The 18,469-nt window shown below is 40.1% G+C and overlaps 1 protein-coding gene across 8 annotated transcripts in view; it reads right to left on the reverse strand.

The window, feature by feature from the left end:
• PTPRQ (protein tyrosine phosphatase receptor type Q) overlaps positions 1-18,469 on the reverse strand; it is a 203,947-nt gene extending 185,478 nt beyond the window's left edge. For 5 of the 8 annotated variants that reach the window (XM_039521015.1, XM_039521009.1, XM_039521011.1 and 2 more), the window contains exons 1-6: positions 18,121-18,293; positions 15,911-16,018; positions 11,773-11,910; positions 10,942-11,077; positions 8,032-8,286; positions 5,463-5,680 (exon numbers count right to left, since the gene is read on the reverse strand). In XM_039521015.1, the coding sequence (XP_039376949.1) occupies positions 5,463-5,680; positions 8,032-8,286; positions 10,942-11,077; positions 11,773-11,910; positions 15,911-16,018; positions 18,121-18,213 (948 nt within the window). In that variant the 5' untranslated portion in view covers positions 18,214-18,293. Of the gene's footprint in view, positions 1-5,462; positions 5,681-8,031; positions 8,287-10,941; positions 11,078-11,772; positions 11,911-15,910; positions 16,019-17,437; positions 17,623-18,120; positions 18,294-18,445 lie in introns of those variants that run through there. The other 3 variants (XM_039521013.1, XM_039521012.1, XM_039521014.1) reach the window with 3 other exon arrangements.

Genomic DNA, 18,469 nt, shown 5'->3' on the forward strand with positions numbered 1-18,469 from the left:
TCTTTATCTGGCATACACGAGCTAGAGCGGGGGAGAGAATCTCCCCTTAAGTGCCCCAATCTTAATTCTGTATTACAGCTACTTCTAAGGTATCTATTGCCATGATATCCTGCCATCATCCAGTACACTCACTGATGTCTGTAAAGTTTTAAATGCAACTTAATGTCAGGAAAGGACTACCGAAAATTGAAAGCAAAAAGCAAACAGAAAGAAAAAATAATAATTGCTAATAGTATAGCCAACTCTTGTGATTTTATTGCAAGTCTCCCAATAAGAGGCATTTTTCTTAAAGCTTCTGGAATCCTCTGATTAAGTGAGAATCTCAGCTTTGATTTTTTTAAACAGGTTTCTAGCCTTTAGGGTTTTAGAGAAAAAATGGAAAATGTATCCTAAAGGTGCAAAAACCAAGAGGCAAATAAAAAGAATCCAAAATGTTTTTTTTTCATCTTTTTATTTTAGGGGGACTAACTCATGATTTTTAAACATTTGAGGTTGGCAATACTGTAAATACTGTAAATACAAAAATCAACTTTTTCTAAATTAACCAGAGTTCATATGACAAACTAATTGCACTAGTAACACACAAAAATCTGCATACTGTTTGTACAGTGTAAAGTATCTGGGAAGAAAGTTCACTAAGGTGCTTGAAAATCAAGCAGGTTCATTATTATCTCCTGCCATTTTGAAAAGAAATTATTCATCTGGTTCATTAAACTGACCAGACTCCCACAAACGGAGAAATGCTTATAAAGATAATATAAACAGCTGGTTAACTTTCAAATTCCAAACTGATAATTAATTCTTTCCTTGTGTAAACAGAGTTGATGAAGTAAAATTCAAATACTTCTTCACAATATGTAGTAGATATGGAAATAACATTTACAGTATTTGTCTTGTGGAATACCTTTGTCTTTTATGGCACTTTTAAAATATGACATTCTACCTATAATATCAAGGTAACTTCAATTAACTTCACCATTCTAAGAAAAATTTTACTTCTTTGTACAGTTATATATGTAAAACAGAAAATAACATTACATGAAGAACACTTCATTAATGCACATTAAAGTTGCATATTCAAATATAAAGACACTAGACAGTGACGTTAGTTTTGCACAGTAACATTAACTCATCCACATTGCTCATTATTATTATCATTTATGGAATGACAATGTGCGTGGTGCTGCACAGACAAAAGGCAACATACCTGCCTAAGGAATTTATGATTTTTACTGTATTTTATTTACATATATATTTGGTCACCTAATGTGAATGATATTGACCCGCACAGTGAAGCACTTGAGATCTACTGATGAAAGCACTATATAAGAGTTAGGTATAATTATTATTATTATGAGTAATAGTAATTTAAAATTGTATACACAAGAGAATTAATGTTACTATGAGAACCTTACCTTTCCTTACTTTTCTGTGTTTAAATATGTAACATCAACATTGCACTAATGTTTTTTGCTTTGGGGCCCAAATCTTCTCACCCAGCACAGGTTTTTATTGTTCTCAATTTGCATGTTATCTTGCTCTGACATTGTTTGTGCACATCTACTACATTATTCAACAATGATCGCCAAAAAGAAATTCTGTGTCTATCAGGGACGGCTCCAGGCACCAGCTAAGGAAGCAGGTGCTTGGAGCGGCCAATATCAAGGGGCGGTACGTCCGGGTCTTCGGCGGCAATTCGGCGGTGGGTCCCTCAGTCCCTGTTGGAAGGAAGGACCTGCCGCCGAATTGCCACCGAAGAGTGGAGCAGCGCGATTGCGATGCCACGACTTTTTTTTTTTTTTTTTGCTGCTTGAGGCAGCAGAAAACCTGGTGCCGGCCCTGGTGTCTATAAAATGGTTTTCAGTTAAAAATAAAAACTATTTAGGTGCTATTTTATTATTAGATTTTTATAGATAATGTTTTAAAACAATAAATAAAGAATACAAAGTATTTTGACTCTGTAAATAAAAACAGATCCAAGACTCTTCCCAATTAAGTCCAAAACTAGTTTTCCTATTCTTAAATAAATACAACATGCCTCAAACCAGAGAAGAAAACAAATCAAAAACCCCAGAACTCCTCCAAATCTTCTTATTTTTACACAAAGCAAGCTTCGGCCCAGCCAACACACACTGGGTCCCAACCCTCTGGCAAAATGGTCTTCTACAAAAGCTATGTTCTTTAGCTTCCTGCAGGAAATCACTTCCAACCCGGCACCCCAGTAACCTTCTCTCAAGGGGGGTTCCACACTTCAGAAGGAGGAAGTAAGTAATTTAATACTATCTGGTCACCCTAACAAGGCCTGCTATAAAAGGGAGAGTTCAGAGAAGGAAAGGGTGGCAGAAAGGCCTGGGACAACAAAGGAGTGACAGCCCTGCACCAGGCTGCCTCCACAAACACAGCCAAGACACTGAAGCAGACTGCTAAGAACTTCCCTGACCGAGGGCAAGCTAAGGAGGGCCAGTCAGGAACAACAGAGACCTCTCAAAAGCCCAGACCAGGAGCCCGTGACAGGGGGACAGGGAAATAATTTTACACAGTGTCCAGCTCCTACCTCCTCCCTCTCTTGGTCTATCCACATACCCACATTGCAGAGCCCCAGCCTTGCTTGAGACCTTGCAGGGTGTTACCTATCAGCTCTGTGTTCTTGGGAAACCAGGGCACAGTCCCCAGCCTGACTGACTCAAGAAAGACCTTCCCTCCTCCTTCCCCCCCTCCCAGCCTCTGCTTGAACCGAAGCCGATCAGAAGAAAGACTTACAAAAAGTAATGAAAAGGCAGGGAGAGACATATCTAAACCCCTCTGGACAAAGGTGACAGGATTAAGGAAACTCCCCTAACCTCATTTGCATCGGAGATGGGACAGGAAGGCATCCCTATTAGCATACAGAATGGAGAACAGAGATTCCAAGGCAAGAATTGCACTGAACTCTGGAACCAGAAAAGCAGGGAAGCAGTGCATGATGGGGAATCTCTGTTCAAGATGTTAATGAACCCACACCTGCACACACCCAGCTCAGTAGTTATCAGACCAATTCTAGTAATAAATCCTTTATTGTCATCCAAAATACTGAAGCCACCTAATTGCATTGTGAGCTCCCTTGAAGGAACACCGCCCATACCCAGGAATAATCCGTTCCTATTGTCTAGCCTGAACAAAACAACTTTGGTATAATCCCTTGAGCCATCAGTTTACCCACAAACAAATCGAGTGTTCTCCCTTGAACCATTGTTCTTTCCTTACAAAAACCCCTACCCACGCTCAAGCAAGTGCTCTGATGCCTGATGCTCTGATCCAAAATCTGTATCAGTTCCATTGGGACTTCATCTTCTCCTGACTAATCGTGCTGGGGGTTGGAGGCTCTGCCTGTCTCCAGCACTCCCAGCTACCACCACCACCAGGGACCCCCGATTGATTCAAGCTCCACCGAGTGGTGAGAACCCAGCTCTCGCTCTTGCTCTCTCTCTCTCTAGGTATAGCCTTCTGACTCTGACTTGTGTGATCAGTTATAGTTTTCTAAACCTGACTTTTATAATCAAATTCAAGTTAGATTTAATATTATAACTGTTCTGTTTGTTTGGCTCCCCTATGGTTATTACCTGGCAATAAATAACTTTCATGGTTAAGCTGGTTGCTTCTCTCTCCCCCTCATGGGTGTTTTTTTGGCTTCCTCATTTGCTCTGCAGCAACGCTCCTCATACCTAAGCTAAAGATCCCTGCAGCGCCCAAATATCCTGTGGGGTTTACTCATCAAGTGGGTTACTACCAGAACAATTTTAATGTAAAAGTGGGTATAGGGGACATGCATATGAGGGTGGCAGATTGAAAGTGCTGCTCAACCCAGCCTGCTCAGGCGTACTCTATTCCGTGCGGTATCCATGGCATATGAGGGTGACAGCTGAGAAGTGCTGCTCGACCCAGCCTACTGAGTCCAGGGACATATCAGGGGTCAACTTGGGAGTTCTGATTAACCTGGTCCTCTCAGACGCGCTCTGTTCATGTGTGTGTTCATCTGATTCTGGGGCTGGAAGAGCCCAGCTTTGGGGAACCTATGTCCTGCAGGATAGCTCCATTGGGAGGGGTTGCAGAAGGGAGAAGTAGAGCTCCATATGAGAACACAAGTGATCCAAGCAGTACATTGATAGAAGTACAGAACCCCTCCCCGAGAAGAGTAACCCTAATAAATGAGTGTACCCCAGAGTTACGGGCAAATCTAGTAACAAGGGTCAGTGGAAGTAGGGGAATGATATCACAAAGGCAACATTACCAAATGTACTTACCTCCCATTCTCTCTATCCGTGGTGATGTATCGGGTTATAGGCCCTCAAGACAACGAATCAAACCTTGTTTTGACCAGGTGGAATTGCCTGGATAAATTTCATTTCTTTCCAAACGCTGGGCTAAAAAATTAATAGTTTTTCTCCCTGCCTCACAAATCTAATGGGGTATTTCCTAACTAAGGAGTGCAAGCATGTGAGTTCAACAAGACTACTCGTGTACCTAAATTTAGGTACATGTTTAAGTAGCTTCCTGAATAAGGCCTAAAACACCAGTTTACCTCCACACAAATGCACATCGTTAAATATTCCTGTTTTCTTTTTTGGACTTCGAGGGCCTTAAAGTTCTGGTTGCTTCTGAAGCAAAGCACTGTGGGCAAGATTTTAATTTACACTATGGTCTCATTACATATGCTGGCAGTGTAAAGGAGACTTAAAGTGGGAGTAAAAAGAAACAGAGAGAGTTATAAAGGACCTTAGTGTTAATGAGAATCTAGACCTGTCATTTAATATAACTAGACAGCATTATTAACTTTACTGAACATATCTATAGATCACTGACTCAAATCCCGAAGTCCTGTCCTGCACATTCTGGGCTTACTGTAAAATCTAGGATGGGTTCTTGGAGTACAATGTCTTCCTGAGTAACTCCCTATATCCTGGTCACGAATCTGGGGAGATCTTCCCATGACATTATAGACCTGATCCTACATGCACATAGGCAAATCTCTTTTTGATTCCAAAGGGGCTTAGGCATCTATAAGGAGTACAGGGTTAGGTCTCAGCTCTGGCAAGAAATAGCACACCTAGAGGGGTAAAACAGGGTCTTGTCTGTATACAGAGAAATAAACCAGTTCCAAAAGATTACACATAAGCAACTCTTTGTTTTTCTAAGTTTCATGCACTGCCCTAGATGATTATTTTTAATAAAATCATTTGTAGCATCTTTTAAAATGATGAATAATTAATTTACTTGTAAATACTTGCAATTTATTTGCAGAATAGGCAATATCCTACTAATCACCACTCAAAGTAATAACCAATGTGAATGAGTGTTTTTATTTAAAAATCAACCTACTATAGTAAGTTTTAAATCTATAGAAATTTGATTATACATATTAAAGTTCTCCTGATAAAGAAAAATCTATTTTAATAGGGAAATAACAAAAGATCAAACATATATACCTTCATGTCATTAAGACCTGTCCATAACATGATTATTTGATTGACTGTCTGGAGGTAAGAAGATATAAATATATGTTCCTCTTCATTCTGTATGTCAACAAGGTGTGCCCCTATTGAAGACAATTCACAGATTTGTTGTGCCATACTCCATGGCTTGCTTGATTTGCTCATTTTATAGCAGCTGCCTTTGAATGCCAGCCATCCTTGTGAACACAGACCTACGGGTGAACAAATACATTATTTCCAAAAAGTTCTCTACCAGTAATGATGATGTTCCATTTAATAACTCTTAAACAAGTCTATAGAGTATGATGACATTTAATTAAAATTAACAATATTGCCAACCTCAGTCATTCAAGAATCATGAATTAGCCACCCCATAGCATAAGACTGCCATACATTTAAAAAAAAAAAAGTTTTGCCTTCTTTTTTATTTGCCTCCTGGTTCTGAGACTTTAGAGTGCATTCACATCATGTTTTCTAGCTTTTGTCCATAACCATGACGATTAGAAACATTTTTTAATGTGAAAGCTGAGATTTTCTTGCAATCTCAGGATTCCAGCAACTGGGGCTTTAAGAAAAACCACCAAATATTATAAGACTCATAATAAATTGGGGGAGGTGAGGTATCAACACTGAAAATATGTACTATCCTTATTTCTTAAATTTTCTACAACTAATAGGAATATTACAACTTTTTATCAGTTATTCAGTAACGTGATTGAAATTAAAATTGAATTTGTTCAGTTAAAATAAGAAAAAGGGCTTGTGTTATTAGACTTCTCCAGGAAAGATATTCATTGGTTTCTAAAGATACATATTTAAAAGTTTAAAAAAATGCTAGCATGTATTTATTCTATACAGTGTATTACTTTTGGACTTATGTTTATTTAAACATATTTCATTTTTTCTTTTGTGCTGCTAAATAAAAGTTTTTAAAGATTTTAGATAGTTAACACCAGATTATTAAATAAAAGGAATGGTGCTAGATAATCAAATAATAGCTCCTATAGAGTCCTGTTTCATTCAAAGCATGCCTGACAAAATACTCATGTCCACTACATAGCTAGGTTAGCCATGCATGCATGTGCAATGCAACCTACATCCTCTCCGAATGCTGGCATAAAGTGCTACAAGTTTTTAGCAAACAACATGTCAGAAACCATATTGCATAATTCCACAGCAAATAGCTGACCTATTAGGCCAAAGAGCCTCAAAGCACTTGGCAAAATTGGGTAAGCATGGGTAGTTCAATATTTCAACAGATTTAAGTCAATTTGCATGAGAGGCACTGTGCTCTAATCACAGATTAAGGATGTGTTTCCAGGTCTGCCACAAGCTTCCTATGACTTCTTCTGCAAGTCACTTTCTGATCTTCCTTTATGCCCATCTAGAAAAATGTACCTTCGCATATTCATAGACTGTGGGGGGCATTGTGAGATATGCAGGAGGAATTGTCATTTCATCAAATTATGGTGGTTTTATCCAACTTTCAGAAAGTACCCCTGGCTAGGTTGGAGGCTGACAAAAGAAATATTCTTGGTCACCATGTTTTTCTCTCCTGCAGTTTCAATGACAGAGAACCAAATCTAATTTTCAAATAATGGCAATTCCTTAAAAGCGTTATTATTCCTGCACTTAACATAGGTCTTGCATGACCCAACAACAAAATCTACCCACGTTTCAAAAACTGCGATTGTGTTGAATTTGTTGTAGATATTTAAGTCTTTGGTTCAAGCACTGCAAACTGATCCATATGGATGGACCCTCAATATCCATGCAAAGCCCCACTGAAGTCAATGGGATCATATGGACACAGGAGATTCACCTGTGCAGATCACCTTACAAGATCAGTACTTTAGATTGTAAGGTTATTAGGTTCTTCAGCATGCATATGCTATGACGAGACTAATGCCCCTCCAGGATATTAGCGTATCATAATATTATTGCAGACACCTGCTAGACAGTACAGCTGAGTGAATAATTCACAACAAATAATTTAGTATGTGAACATAGCCTCATTTTCTTCTTTAGGAATATCCATAAACAGATCACAATTTCCTCGAATTTATTCAATTAACTTTTTTCAACAAGTTTTTTAAGTCGATGGATTGATCACAGGTTCTTCAAATCTAACATCTCAATATCTGAAATTCAAACTAGGTTGCTTTGTTGAAATTGGTCAAATCAGTCACAAGGTATTGTTTCTGTTCTTTGACTGGATGAGCAAATACTTGCACGTGCAAATTTAAAATGTTGTTTCCATAAATACTCATCAGTGTGACTTTGAAATATGCTTTCTACAAACATCTGTGGTATTAAAACTCTATTTCTCCTAGTTTTTTGGAAAGCAAAAACAAAAGGGATTTAAGAATGGCTAAAATTCATTTAAAATCCTGCGAAATGCTGAGTGCCTTCTGCTCCCACTATTGTCAATGGATGCAACTACAGGGACTCAGGACTTCTCAGTACTGCTAAGTACTTATATATTTTTTTAATTTTCTCTTAAAGTAAAGTAATCAGTGTCATTTTTCTAATCTTTGTGATCATGATAAACTAGAGTATATACCTGTTTCAACTTGAATATCCATTGCTTGAAACACATTTATAAATTCAAGGTGCAGCTGTTTAAATTCAAACGTAAAAGTATACAAAGTTGCAGGTATCAAATGATCCCACTCAGAAAAGACATCATTTTGTTGTATAATCCGCAAAGTGTTATTCAGTGAAACTGAAACTGAAAATTCACTGGCTAACATACTCCAGTTAAAAGATATCGTAGTACTTGTCACAAGTGTTTTGATGTTGTTGCCTGAAATTCCACCTAACAGAGAAAAGACATTTAGATTATATTAATCAATTATTGTAAAGGTATAAGTACTATATATATATATATATATATTAATTTTTATGTACTGTATAAGAAGCAAGTGTATTTCAGGAAGAGATGAGGGACACACTACAATTAAAACAAAAATGTATTTCCTGTTTAGCTGCAACTTAGAAACGATTTCAGTGTGCAATTCCATGCATCCTTGCTCTGGTTGATTTTAATAGTATGTAAATATAAAATTTAAATAATCACTGTATTCAGTAGAAAGAAATGCAAATAAACTTAGAAAGCTTATAAATAAAAGTGTAAGTGTAAAGGTGTAAATTCTGTAATGCAGCTTGGTTCAATGTTCATTAATAACGTATGTTGGCCAAGTGCACAAACATAGTAGCAGCACAATCCTGAGAAATGCTGAGCCTCCTGTATGCTGCTGAGTGCCCTCTGCTCCCACTATTGTCAATGGATGCCACTACAGGGACTCAGGACTTCACAGGTTTAGGCCACAGATCTAAATTTAAATCCTGATTCTGGTCTTTCATTTCCAGGTTGGAAAGATGTTGGAATGTCTTAGAGGTAAGGCTTTAGAGAGAGACTTTTCAAAGCACCTAAGGGATTTAGGAGCACAACTCCCATTGATTTTTATGATTTTAAAAATCAATGGGAGTTGTGCTCCTAAATTCTTTAGGACCTTTTCAAAATCTCCCTCTTAAACTCAAGAGGTTGCAATCTATTCTTGCTACTACTGCTGCTGCTAAAGCCCCAAATGACATATATGGATGGTGACCATAACCTATTATGAAACTGAAATTAAAGCCATGAGTGCTAGTTAATCGAACAATGATACTACTGCTTAGACCATGGTTTCTTTTCGGGTTCACTAGGGAGACAGTCACAAAGAAAATCAGACAAACGTTCCATGGGGTTGAGGGCCTCATGATTAGAGCTGAGTAAATTTTTTTGGACAAATAGTTGATCCACCATGCAGCTTCAGGCTGACCAAAACTATTTGTATATTCAGGCCAAATGTTTCAGCCAAGGGAAAAAAAATTTTTTTTTTAAAGTCAAAATGTTGTTTTGACAATTTTGAACTGAAATGTTTTGACTTTTGATTTTGAAATGATGTTTTGTTTCAAAATTTAGCTTGCTTTATTTTTAAAAAGAGCAAAATACAACCAAAATCTAAACAAACAAAAAATTTTCACCAAAAATTTTCTTTTGGGTTTAACAAACCATTTAATTCAACCTGAAATGATTTTTTCCACTCGTTTTTAATTTCAGCAAGAAAAATAAAAAATGTCCTTTACAGGTTGACTCAAAAAAAATTTTCATTTAAACTGAAAAAATCAATGATCTGTTCAGATAATTCATGATACCTTAATAATTCTTTGCAATTAGGGTGAAATTCAACCCAGGCAGAGTCACCACTTACTACCCATTTTGTGGTTTAAATGAAGTTAACTATTGCCATAATACTTCATACAGGCCCTCTGCACTAGGGTGAATTACACCCCTAGAAAACCTACTTTCCTCCCAAGGTCTCCAAGAGCTTTATAAATATGAAGTAATCAAGATTCACAAAATCTCTATGAAATAGTTAAGTATTATTGTATCCATTTTACAAATGATAAACTGAGGTACAGAAAGATGAACTGACTTGAACAAGGTCTCAAAGGAAATACAGCCTATGCATGCAGCTGCACTGAAGAAAAAACCCAGCAGCAGCCAGGCAGTCTGGGTCAACTGAGGGCTCTGAGACCCGGTTAGGGCGAAGGATCACAAAGCCCAGGCTCCAGCCCAAACAGGATCATCTACACTGCTATTTTTAGCTCCATGGTGTGAGCCTGAGTTGACCCAGGCTCTAGACTTGTTGCCTCTGGGGTTTCGTTTGTTTGTGTATTTTGGGGGTTGTTTGTTTGTTTGCAGTGTAGATCTACCTAAGGGTCAGATTTGCTTCCCAAATCTGGCACCTTGCACCACTCAGGCAGCATACAGACTGGAATCTGTAGCTGGCCTCTGAGAATTCCCCCGATGCTATTATCTGGCATAATACCACAAGCAGTTCCCTGCTGAATTCCCCTGCCTCCCTATCCCTAACACACATACTCCTGTGCTAAAAATCTCGCCCAATAAGTCTGGTCTCTAATTCTTCATTCTAACCACTACCCCACAATCATCTTCTCCTCTTCTCCATTCTAGATGAAGGGTTGTCAACATAAAAACAAACAAACAAACCCAAGTACAATATTTAATTTCAATTTTTACTGTTAATATATTACACCCTTAAACTGGTCTAAAATGGCAAGACTATCAATAACTTTGCTGTTGGCCCACTTTATAATTCATTTCTCCCAGGGAAGTACATCTCAGCCACAAGTAAAAAAAATTAAATAAAATAAAATAATAAAAATCACAAGAGCATTGTTTTTGCACCCTGTTGGTTAACTTGCTCATTACAATACCCAACAAGTTATTGTGAAGATGGTCTTCCTTTAAATCAGGGGTGAAATCCTGACCCCACCGAAGTTCATTGAAAAACTTCCATTGACTGTAATGAGTCCAGGAACTCATTCCCTATCTTTTTATTTTATCTTCAATAACAAATTGATTATAAAAATGCCAAAAGGTATTTTATGTTCTATTACTTACGTGTCTTAAATGACTTTACACTTAAAATTGCCCCATTCTTTATTGACTCTATTGTGACATCATATTTTTTTCCTTCTTCTAGCAGAATTATGGAATTGAGAGGTTTTCGCACAACTGAAGAAATGTTTTCTACAATCTGAAATTTAAAAGAATGTCTTGATGTAATGAGTAATGAACGTAATACAAAAGAGAATTAATAAAAATCATCTCTAGTGTAAATGGTGTACCTGCATTTTAAAAAAGGATATTAATCAAATATAGCAGCACGTCAAACTATTTCCTTTCAATTCAACTATTGAATATTTAACAAATATTTATAACAAAAATATTTATGATTGTTTGAGTCTTTAAAGCCCAACCTTGTATTGGGGGGAAGGCAGGGAGGAAAGGATGACTTGTGTTCTGCCCAGATGGGAGCTCCAGAAGGCATGTACGAAATAATGCCTCCTAGACTGAGCACCAGGAAGTATAGCAACTGTACCTTTTTAGGAGAGCTTAGCGTCAAATGGCAGCATTAGCCTCACAGAGCCCTTGACTCAGCAAAGCACTTATGCACTTGCTTAATTTTAAGCAAATGCTTAAGTCTATTCCTATTCAGCAAAGCACTTAAAGTACATGCTTGAGTCCCATTGGCTTCAATGGAGCTCCATGTGGACACATGAGGTCAATTGCAGAATTGGGGATTAATTTTTCTAAACTTTCACTTAATCAATTAAACTATGTCACATTAATCTCTTTTATTAAAAAACAAAGGCCATTTTCTACTGGCACATAACATTTAAATAAACAGACAACTATTTACAGCTCAGAATTATGAAATACATAGTTTACTTTTTCATGGAAGTCATCTGTAAGCTTATATGTTACAACATAAAAATCTGGATTTTCTCCTTTCGGGAACTCAGACCACGCCACCGAAACTGCTCTAGTGGATTTTTTCACTTGGTCACAATCTAGACTCTTTGAAATCTGCAATACAAAAGTACACAAAATGTATTTCAACAGAACATTCAGTAGAAGAAAAGCAAATTTGAGGAAATGATTAAACTCTGTCTATAGTTACTTGTTCTGTTTACATACTGCCATTTACCATTGGATTCTACCCAGACCAAAACTGCCTGCCCAACTGCTAAGTCCTTAGAAGCTCCATAATATTCATAGGTTCTGTCTTCCCTTCATCTCAGATGTCGCTAAGTAATATCAGCTGTGGCCCAAACCCACTCCATTGTCAGGAATGCAGTCTGTGATTCCAGTATGGCAATCATCATCATAGGAATTCAGGCAGGGAATGCACTCACAGAATGCTCCCTAAGGCCTGGTCTACATGACGAGAGTAGGTCGAATTTAGCCACGTTTGGTTGATTTTATAATGAAGGCGTCTACACAACCAACCCCGTTCCACTGACCTAAAGGGCTCTTTAAATCGACTGCTGTACTCCTTCCCGACGAGGGGAGCAGCGCTAACATTGACCTTCCTGGGTTGAATTTGGGGTACTGTACATGCAGTGCTGTGCAATTCGATGGTATTGGCCTCTGGGAGCTATCCCAGGGTGCTACAATGTGACCGTTCCGAACAGCACTTTCAACTCTGATGCACTAGCCAGGTACACAGGAAAAGCACCGGGAACTTTTGAAGTTCATTTCCTGTTTGATCAGTGTGGCAAGCTCAGTGGAACAGGTGACCACGCAGTCCCAGAATTGCAAATGAGCTGCAGTATGGAGCAAATGGGATACACTGGATCTGACTGTTGTATGGGGAGAAGAATCGGTGCAGGCAGAACTCTGATCCAGCAGAAGAAATGCTGATATATATGCTAAAAATCACACCGGGCATGGTGGACAGAGGCTACACCAGGGACACACAGCAGTGCCACGTGAAAATGAAAGCGCTCAGGCAAGCCTACCAAAAAACAAAGGAGGCAAATGGTTTCTCCAGGTCAGAGCCCCAGACATGCCACTTCTATGATCAGCTCCATAGCATTCTAGGGGGGACCCAGTACCCCAACACTCTCCGTGGACACCTGCAAGGCGGCAGCCTCACGCAACACGGATGAGGATTTTGTGGATGAGGAGGAGGAGGAGGAGAACACGCAGCAGGCAAGCGGAGAATCTGTTCTCCCCGACAGCCAGGACCTTTTCATCACCCCGGAACCAATACCCTCTCAGGGCGTATTGTTCCCAGACCCTGAAGGCGGAGAAGGCCCCTCTGGTGCATGCACATTTGTAATGACATTACGGGGTTAAAAGCAATTGTGTTTAATGTTTGATTTGCCCTGAACAATTGGGATGCATTCACGGCCAGTACAGCTACTGGAAAAGTCTGTTAACATGTCTGGGGATGGAGCAGGAATCCTCCAGGGGCATCTCCATGAAGCTGTCCTGGAGGTACTCTGAAAGCCTTTGCAGAAGGTTTCTGGGGAGGGCTGCCTTATTTTGTCCTCCATGGCAGGACACTTTACCACGCCAAGGCAGTAGCAAGTGGTCTGGAATCACTGCAGCACAAAGCATGGCAGCGAATGGTCCTAGGTTTCGGTCACATTCATGCAATATTTGGTCTTTATCTTTCTGGTCAGCCTCAGGAGAGTGAGATCATTGATGGTCACCTGATTGAAATAGGGGAAGTTTTGTAAGGGAAGAGTAATCCCCTCTGTTTGAGTACATTGGTACTCATCCAGGGAATAATTTTTAAAGGCACTGCACATTATGAGGATGAGCAGAGAGCTCCTTCATGAAGCTTAGATGGGAGATTGGGAGAGTTTCCTGGAGCCAAAATTCCACTCCGAAACAGCAAGTGTTGAGAGGGAAAGAAGGAAGGCAGCACTGCTTAAATTAGGAAAATTGTCCTCAACAGAAATGTGTAAAGCTGGGCAAAAAGTGAAAAAAAATGTATTTGAAATATTCTATGAAAATAATCAAATCAAAGAATATTATTCTGCCGGCTGTAATAATGAGGGAAAAGTTTACTGCTGTCTCCGAACCAGCAATGTGGAGTAGTAGGGTTAATATCCCTCTGCCTAGGACAGTGCTGAGAAGAGAGATCCAGTTCCTTTTAAGTTTTGCTGGGTTTGTTTAAATATGATCCTTGGGACCTGAGCGCCAAACCTCCCAGATTGCCTGGCTCCCACGCTCAGAACATAGTACAGAGTTTACTTTATCCTTAGTAAGCAGCCCAGCCTCTGCACACCTAGAATCAGGAACAGAAATGTACATGAAGTGGGGAACTAGATTACCTCTGCTGATCTTCTCACCCACCCTACCTGTGCAGAGCTGTTCTTACGATGGAAACTGAATTATTTTAAGATGCAAATATTTTACTCCTATTATTATAATGATACATTTGTTCTTACAGGACTTTGGTTACACTCATTCAGGAAAACAGGGCCCTGCTGATTTGGGGTCTGACCTGGAACCAAAAACACAGGGGCTGGTTTAGTATTTGGAGATACAAATCTGAACCATATGTCTGAAATTCTAAGGAGTTTGGGCCTGAGCTGCCAGTCTCTGTATTAGATATAATACAGATTAGGGTTATTTAAAGATTTCAGCACTTTACCTGTTTATATTTCCATTAACCTTGAATGGAATACTAGAAACAAAAACCCAAAATGTAGCTCAAAAAAGTCATAGCCTGAACTACTAGCAACCATGCTATTCCACAATAAAAGCTAAATCTAAAATTTCTGATTGTATTATGTGATGTTATACTGCAAAGTCATGCATTGTAGTAAAAACTGACAAAAAATAAAAAGGATAAGTTTTCCATATAGCTTTGCCCTTTGTGAATACAGTACTCAGTTTGCTGTTTTAGAGTCATTTGTTATGTCTAATGCCAAATTGACATAATAATAATAATAATAATAACTATTATTATTAGTTAGCAAACATGACTATGTAAATCTTCTAAGATCTTAATAATAATTCACATTCAAAAGTATAGTTTACATTTCACAAGAATGGTGCAAGCCTCTTCCTGGGAGTCAAGGAACCCACATTACACTGACATATGTGCCATAAACAATAGGGTTCACTGATAAGTTAGATATGATCAGGAAAAGAATAATAGGCTTTAAAATTATACTTGTACAGCAAGCTGGAGAACTGCAGAATTTTACACTGAAAATAATGTAGTGAAAGTTCTTCATTCTGAACAGAAGAAAATCGGCTTTGAAATGTAACAAGCAATTCATATTTGCTTTCCATTCCAACTTTTGCTCTTGTTTTTGATCAGGGGAGGGAGAGATAGCTCAGTGGTTTGAGCATTGGCCTGCTAAATCCAGAATTGTGAGTTCAATCCTTGAGGAAGCCATTTAGGGATCTGGGGCAAAAATCAGTACTTAGTCCTGCTAGTGAAGGCACAGGGCTGGACTTGATGATCTTTCAAGGTCCCTTCCAGTTCTAGGAGATAGGCATATCTCCATTATTATAATAATGTACATTTGCTCATTACAGTTGTAGGAAGCCACCATGCAAAACAGAGCACAGCATCTGACAATATCAATTATAATGGAAAACCTACCAAAAATCACTTAATTCTTCAAATTTACAAATGTATTCAGATATTCTGCCATGCACAACATGTGATCATAAAGGACAAAAGAGACTTCAGCTTTTAATTTTCCTCCTACTTCTTTTTCCAAAAACTATTTTCAAGATTTTGAATCTCATTTAGGGCCTTATCCGAAGTCCACTGAAGTCAATGGGAGCCTTTAAACTGACAACAAAGGGTTTAGGCACAAGTCCTTTCACTCCATTTTCATCACCTACCTACCTATCATAGGACACAATCATGTTTCCACTAAACTAAAAGGTAAACTTTCATTGACTTCAACAGCAGCAGGGTTGGAACCACAGAGTGGTTACTATATATTACAATTTATTGTGATGGTTAGAATGACAAAAAAAGAGCCTCACCAGTAACCATAACTTTGTACACTTCAATTAAAACATCAAAGAAGAAAAAATTTCTTACCTGAAGTATATATTCTAACAGCAGCAGCAGCAGAAGAAGATTCGTTTTGTCCATATGGAAAGAAAGTTTTATAATCCCAGTGTCTATTATGTGTCTGAATCTTAACAGCTTCAAAACAAAATTATGTTGGAATATTTTAAGATAAAATGAGGAGGAAATTAAGATAATGAACATGCATGTTAACACTTCATATTGATATAACTGAAATTCAATACTATTCTAGATTTACACTCCTTCACTATGGGACTGGCTCTTCTAGCCTGATTAACTCAATGACAGACTCTTGTAGACTTCAGTGAGCTCTGGCTCAGTCTCCTCCTTCTTACACAGCAAAATTCTCAACTTCAAAATGATGTTTATCCTTTGCCTAAATAATGATTACAGGACCAGACATTATATAGGAGACATCCAGGACCAGCTGTGGTTTGTTTCACTCCCACAAGGGTAATTTTAATGAGTCTACATGTATAAGCAGGATTTGACCCCAGATTTAGGGCCTGATCCAAACCCCAGTGAAGTCAGTGGAACTCTTTGCCAGAGGATGTTGTGAAAGCCAAGACTATAACAGAGTTAAAAAAAGAACTCGATAAATTCATGGAGGATGGGTCCACCAATGGCTATTAGCCAGGACTGGCAAGGATGGTGTCCCTAGCCTCGGTTTTGCCAGAAACTGGGAATGGGCAATAGAGGATGGATCACTGATGATTACCTGTTCTTTTCATTCCCTCTAAAGCACCCAGACAGGATACTGGGCTAGACAGACCTTTGGTCTGACTCAGTATGGCTGTTCTTATATATACTTTGCTGGCTTCAGTGGGCTTGGATCATGCCCATAATGCATACTTCTTGTAAGTTACTTTTAAACTGTTGTTTGTTAGAAGTACTGCACTGAACTCACCTGCACATTCTATCAAGATAGGCAATATTTTGACTCTTAAGTATGCATCATCAAATACAAAGTGCACATTAATGGGTGTTTTTACAAAGATGTCCAACAGCACCAAAATGAATACAATTAACTACTAGATGACTATATAAAATTACAGTAAATAATGTGAAATAACTGAAAATCACAAGAGATGATACACATTTGTGTGTGGGTGTATGTACATAGTTCACTATGTACATACATAGTAATTTAGACAAGTATGAATAGAAAATTCTATTATAAAAATGTAGCAAATATGCTTCCGAATTCACACACATTAATCCATCATGCTTATTCGAAAGCATTTAATTCCGCAAGCATCATTGTGTCAGCATCAAAAAGCTTAAGTGTGCCCAAAATCTTAGCAACCAAGATGGAAACTGGCAAGACAATCCTTCATTACTGCAGTTCTCAAACACTATGAATTTTAAAACATTCACCCCCTAAAAGTGACCTTCACTCAGGCACCAGTCCAGGAGCCATTTAGGTAGATACATGATTTGAAACTGGAGCAGTCCCTGAAATCAATCAGTGATGGTGTGATGAAGGTTATTACTCTGGGGCAGGCACAGATTCTGCTACCCTTAGCAGTAACTTACTCTGCCAACGCAACTCTGCCAGCTGCAGCCCTTCGGGAGCGGGTCCTACATGAGTTAATAGCTAGGGCCGGATTCTCCTGCCTTTCCTCAGCCTGGCAAGGTGTTACTCCGCCAGCCGCTATTACTCACACTGAGGAAAGGCAGCAGAATCTGGTCGCAGTCGTTGACTCATGTAGGACGAGATGCTAAAGCCCTTGAGGGGCAGACCCGGAGTTTGGAAGGAGGAAGGACACTGGGACTAGGAGATCTGTTCTTACAGACCCTCCGCCCTCTGCAAACATCCTCGGGACTGGGTGTCTAAACTCCTCCCCCTGGGGACCCTCCAGGGCGCCCTGTCCCTACCCAGCTCCCCGCTCCACGCCCGCCGGCCGGGGCTGGGCAGCAGGGGGCGCTGGGCACAGCGCTGAGCCCCGGGGCCCGGCTCCTCCACCGGCTGCACTTGGGCGAGGCTGCCAGACACGTGGGGAGGCCCCGAGCCGGCAGGGAGCTGAGGGCGGGGAAGGACTAAGAGCCTGGCTGGCCGGGCCCCAGCAGCGCCGGGCACAGGCGCGGCTCCCGGCCCTGCCCTCTTCGCTCCCCGGGGCTGGGCCCCGTTCACAGGCAGCCCGGCTCCGCGCTCCGAGGAGCAGCAAGAGGGAGCCGCTGCCCAGGCCCGCAGCGAGCTGGGCGCGGGCGGGACCCACCTGCTCTCCGGGCCGGCCGCAGAGTCCCGCTCCCCCCCCCCCATTTGTTCTGGTCCTTTTCCCTTTGTTGGGCTGCTGAGGGGAGATCTCCATGGAGACGTGGGGAGCGGGCGAGCAACAGGCTGTGCTCAGCTTCGGGGAGTGGCGGGAGCCTCAGCCAAGCCGTGCCGGGGGGGCGGGTGAGTGAGCTGCTCTAGCACCGGACGCTTCTGCCCCAAGAAGGAGCAACCAGGAGACCCCCCCCCCCCGCTCCTCCATCCAAGTGCCAGGCTGCGCCGGTCTGGAGCCCGAGCTCGGACAGGTGCTACCCGCGCCATCCACTCACCTCCGCCCATTTCCTCTCACCAGC

The sequence above is a fragment of the Mauremys reevesii genome, linkage group 1 (assembly GCF_016161935.1).
Source record: "Mauremys reevesii isolate NIE-2019 linkage group 1, ASM1616193v1, whole genome shotgun sequence".
In the NCBI taxonomy this organism is placed as follows: domain Eukaryota; kingdom Metazoa; phylum Chordata; order Testudines; family Geoemydidae; genus Mauremys; species Mauremys reevesii.